The 5,459-nt window shown below is 47.2% G+C and overlaps 1 protein-coding gene across 1 annotated transcript; it reads right to left on the bottom strand.

Annotated features, from left to right (window-relative positions):
- Positions 1-583: 583 nt before the first annotated feature.
- FAM84B (family with sequence similarity 84 member B) lies at positions 584-2,588 on the bottom strand. Its single transcript, XM_018559460.1, has 2 exons — positions 2,401-2,588; positions 584-1,731 (listed from the first exon to the last, which is right to left on the bottom strand). The coding sequence occupies exon 2, from the start codon at positions 1,725-1,727 to the stop codon at positions 903-905; it is 825 nt and encodes a 274-aa protein (XP_018414962.1). The 5' UTR covers positions 1,728-1,731; positions 2,401-2,588; the 3' UTR covers positions 584-902.
- Between the last annotated feature and the right edge of the window lie 2,871 nt (positions 2,589-5,459).

Genomic DNA, 5,459 nt, shown 5'->3' on the forward strand with positions numbered 1-5,459 from the left:
GACGTCAGTGGCAAGATAAGATTTCAGGCCGTCATAATCACACACACACCGTCATCATGACGTCTACTAAACTAATCAAATGAAGTTGAGGAATCCCATGGTGTCTAAGTGGCCATGCCAACTGAAATAGCATGAACCCTACAGAACAAAAATGATTAATAATAGCCGTCACAATGCCTCACCCATGTATAAATATTATAATTTAGGAAGAAGGCATCTCTCAACAACCAAATCAGATTCTCCCGTACTGCAAGAGAGAATTCTGATTGGCAACCATGAGCAGACACCAGGAAGAAGAAAACCATGGAGGACACACCATGCCAATTTATGAAGACTAGACCAAGAGTGAAGCGGTTGGCTATGGCAACCAGATTAAATCCTTCACCCTCCAGGAAAATAAAAGAATAAGGATTCTGATTGGTGGCTTCAGGCAACAGCTCCCCTCTGGCACGTCTTCCTTCCTCCAGTTTTTCCATAGCCACCCCCATACAGCTCTTCCCTTAGATACCCTCAAAACACAAGTGCGCACATATAAGACCACTGGAAGAAGTCAACAACTCAATGCCAAAATACAAAGGAATTTATGCATAGTGCTCAGGTACACGATGCAGGAATTAAATCACTCAGTACAGAAAAATATATCAACGTGATTGGCATTTGAAATGTGATCAGATAACCTACACCCCTTTATAAAGCTATTCATTGGCTCTAAACACAAAAAAACTGTAAACCTGTCTCTACAGCAAACCAGTAGAGGAGGAAGGCTGGGCTGAGGAGAGGGTTAATGTCAAGCTGAAATAATCATCAGCTTTCCTTTCACATGTGATGTGAATTAAACCGCCCCTGAAAACCGCCTGAAGGGCTTAGAACAGCTCAATTTCGCAGCCTTCAGTTTTAATCCGTCAGTTAGCGTTATGATCGGTCCTGACCTCGTCATCCCCGTGCAGGTGGTTGGAGAGCTCCTGCAGCACGGCCGCCTTGCCGATCTGATCGTTCCGTCTCCTCTCCATGATCAGGTCCTCCAGGCTCTGAAACTCCAGCGTGTGGCATTTCTTTTCCGAGAGCTGGATTTTCAGCCTGTAGGGCTGCTTGCCTATCCTGATCTCCCCGCCAATCTTAAACTCCCTCTTGCCGTAGCAGCACCAGGCGGCAAAGCACTCAGAGTTCCTCCAGCTGAGCTCCTGGTCTTTGGTCCCTACTTGCTCCATGGCGTTCTGGACCACCATCTCCGGGCTGAGGGGTTTGAATTTGTACTGGCCGTTCACTATCCTGCCCCTCCTGCCCTGGCTGGCCTCAGTCATGAAGCTGTTGGTGATCTCCAGCCTGAATAAGTGCACCACCTGAAAGTCCCCCACGTACACTGCCCAGTGGGGGTACTGGTTCTTTGTGACAAACTCCACCAGGTCACCGGGCTTGCATTTGTTCAGAAGGTTCTCCGGGGAATAGGTGGTCAGCTGCTCCTCGGAGCCGAAGCCCTTCTCGTAGATGCACTCATCCCTGTAGTAGACCGAGCACTCCACCTCGTTGCAGTGGTCGTACTGCAGATCCTCCTGTAGGGTTCCCTGCTTGTCAGGAACCTGCACCGGGTCCTCCAGGTCGTCGTCATCAGCCGAGAAGATGTAGGAGACCCCTATCCTGGGTCCGTCGTCCTTGTCCACCCCCGTGGGGTCCACGGTGGGCACTTCTTTATAACTTAGGTGGGTCAGTTTCTCTACGTGGTTTCCCATCTCCCTGCAAAACAACAAGCACCCATCAGTACAGCCTCTTCCACCTGTTGCAGCAGCAGCTAACCAGTCCTGTGCGGCAAGGTGCTGTGAAACCTGAGCTTGCATGAAGAAAGCATACACCCCAGGGGACAGAGGACGGGCTGCTTTCGGGTTTTTTTTCGAGCGCAGCTGCGAGTGCATTAACCCTGCGCGCGCCCGATCATTTCCACCGACGGTCCAAAAATAAACAAAAATGTAAAAAAATTGCAGCACATAAGGGGGTACGTTAACCTTAACCCACGCTGTAGATCAAACACACTCTATATATGGAATAACTGACTACTAATTTTGTAAACTGTAGCAATTCCAGCAGCTAAACATTTTACACAATGACTTGTTTTATAAATATATATTTATCTGCAATGCATATGCAGGATGTTAACAAAGGCAACATTTAAAAGGAGCCCCCAAAGGAAATAATAAGCTACCAATTCAGGTTTGGCATGCGACAAGGGTCAGCCAGACACGATCCCTAGGGCATGGGTCATCAAAGACTTTTAGGGGTAATGATTGACCCTGGTGAGCTAATATCCCCAGAGGGATCCTTGTATTGAATAGAGGGGACAGGTAGATGCGGTGGTTGCAAGTTCAGCAGCTCAGCGTCCAGGCAATCGCAGGTGAAATAAGAACTTACCAAGGCACCAGCTGGTCGTCTCCGTCTGGCCGGGCTCTGTGCAGGCTCTAGCTGAGCTCCGCTCCGGGGAGGCACCATGGACCCGGCATTGTCGGATGGCTCCGGGAGCCCGCGAACACACACAGAGCAGCAGATCCGGCTCCGCTCGCTGTATGCACAGCGCACCTTATTGTCGGAGGCACGCTTCTCTACAGCAGAGCGATCCCCCTCCCACCCCGGGCAGCTGAGCCCAGAGGAGTGACAGCTTAACCCTGTGCGAGCCTGCCCACAGGCACAGCTCAGCCCCTGTGCCAGGATCAGTGCCAGCAAGGGGGGCAAGGTGGTTCCTTGAAGTGAGCCTGCAGCAGCATTTTTTTTATTTACAGCACCCTTTAAAAGTATGCAAAATCTTGAGACACCCCACTTTAAAATGCATACAAATGTAAATGTAAAAAACTGATCTGTGGTCCCATCACAATCCATATCGGACCCTTATCCCAGATAGGGGTCCTGTATGGATTTTAAAGGGGGACCCCATGCAAAAAATAAGAGATTTCCTCCCTTTAAAGTGACACTAAGAAAGTAAAACTTAAAAATGCATTCAAGTACCTTAATTAATAGCAAACATGTATTCTGATGGGAAGGGGAACTCTGATGTAAAACGAGGGGGATCCAATGTAAAGGACGGCTCCTAATATGAGTTGGTGTGAAAAAGGGGGGCTCCTGACGTGATAGGTGATATTCTAATGTGAGAGGGGAAGGGGGAAGCTGAAGTGAAGGGGGAAGCTGATTTAAAGGGACACTAAACTCAGGAATTAAGCCTTAACTATTATTATTACCATCACTTGGCTGTAGATCCTCAAATCCTCTCTGAATTGGTGCTGACACTGTCCTTCCTTCTGGAGGGTGGCTACTTTTGTTCTCCATGGTCCCTGTGTGTGTTGTAAAGTAGTCACCACTCCAAGCTCACTCCTGTGATGAACTGCAATCTCAATACAAATGTTTAACCCTTTCGCTACCAAGGCATTTTGTTGTGTTTTTTTTTTTTTTTTGCACACGTCATAATCCACATTTGGATTTGGCTTGAAAATTACTTCAAACCCCCAGACATTATATATTTTCTGAAACACAAGACCCTGTAGAGTAAAATGGCGGCAGTTGCAAATTTGTATGTTGCATGATATTAGTGCAACTCTTTTTCAAACTCAAAAGTTTAGTGAGAAATGCACTTAAGTTAATTTTAGTGCCCTGAAACACAATATAATACCCATTATTTTTCTAAAATATAAAAGATGAGGTCATGTCGAGTAAATAGATACCCAACATGCTCAGGTTAAAAATTGTGTGCTTCTGTGAAACGTCCACAAAATTCAGTACCCCAAAAAGTCCATAGACGACGCTTTAAAAGCCACCACAGGTCATCAGTTTAGAGATATGTAAATATTGGCCCTAGAATTATTGCTCTCATTTTAGCTTGTGCGGCGATACCCATGTGTAGCGCGATTGTCATTTTCGTAGGTAGGCACACCCAACACGTGTTTACGTGAATGCACACGTGCTCGCAGGGGACTTTAATTTTTTTCTCATTATTTTTATATTTATTTTATATTATTTTTTAAACTTTTTTTTTTTACTTTACTTTAAATGCTATCACATAGGGTGCTTACAATTCCCTATGTAATAGCATATAAGCAGTGACAGGTCCTCTTTAAGGTGACACTAGGGGTCCCAAAGACCCCTAGTATCACCTTTCCACTCTAAATAAGCTATTGAAGTACAGATCGCACGTAAATAGCGTATTGCTCGGCTGCTGAAGCCGAGCAATGACAGCTATGGGACCAGAAGTGATGCAATCCTCGTCGCTCTCGCTCCCATAGAGCATGGAGAAGATTGGGGAACGCAGGTTCACTGCTCTCCTCCCCAGCTTCTCGCCGACACCCGACATGCTGGTCCCGGGCCAGCAGGAGGGGCAGCAGAGCACGGGAAACAAGATGGAAGTGTTGGATGGGGGGCGGGCACTTTTCTGGCCCGTGGAAGCGATCCGGTGGCAGCTGAGGTACCAGAATCGCTTCTATTGTAATCCTTACATCGGTGGCAGCAAAAGGGTTAAACTAAATGTGAGGTTGTAGTCCATCATGGCAGCGAGTTTGGAGTGGTGGTTACTTTACAACACGCACAGGGACCACAGACAACAACAGTACCCCCTCTCCAGAAGGAAGGACAGTGTCAGCACCAAATTCAGAGATGATTTGAGGATCTACAGCCGAGTGATACACAAATAAGATACATTTTTGTTAATAGTTAAGGTTCATGTTAAGGTTTAACGCCTTAGTGTCACTTTAAATCAGAAGCCCCTTTACTTCAAACCCCCCCTCCCCTTCTCTTTACAACAGAATCCCATCCCGAGTCCCCCCTCTCACATTAGGAGCCGTCCTTTACATGGGGGCACCTCCTTTTACGACACAGTTTCACCTTGCCTGCCTGCACCATGAGAAGGCATGACACTGTGCAAAAATGTCAAGGCACTCCTGAGGAAGGCAGAAGGCACCCTGGTTGGGAAAGGTTGGTCTGGAGAGAAACATAGGGGCTGCCATGGCTGATCTCTCTTCTGATAAGTGCATGGCTGTTATGCTCATCCTCCGCGTTCAGTACTTATTGAGCTACTGACTCAAAACAAGGATGCAGGGCAGAAAAAAAGAAGCTCCTTATCTGCATTCTGGGTTAGTGCCTCCAAGTACTGAAGCCAAGCAGTTAGCATTTTCAAAACAATTTAATGGATCACTTACTGTACTGCGGGGAAAAAAGGGTTGCGTTCAATATTTTTTTCCATGTTCAGGTGCGTTGGCATTCATTTCAGTGGGCTGCCTTAAGAAAACGCTTGTTAATGACCTAACGCTTGTTTTGGCTTATTCAAGCGTGCGTGCACACCCTGGCAGAGACCCGGTCCTAGTAGGGACAGGTGCTGGGTGTTATTGCGTGTAGCAGCCTGTACCTCCCTATGGGAGCACGCAGCTGCACATGGTTACACACAGGCCCGAACCGGCACGTCTGTGTAGGTCTAGGCGCTCGCACTTGGATGA

Source organism: Nanorana parkeri, unplaced genomic scaffold, assembly GCF_000935625.1.
Source record: "Nanorana parkeri isolate BGI_ZX_2015 unplaced genomic scaffold, ASM93562v1 scaffold397, whole genome shotgun sequence".
Classification (NCBI taxonomy): Eukaryota; Metazoa; Chordata; class Amphibia; order Anura; family Dicroglossidae; genus Nanorana; species Nanorana parkeri.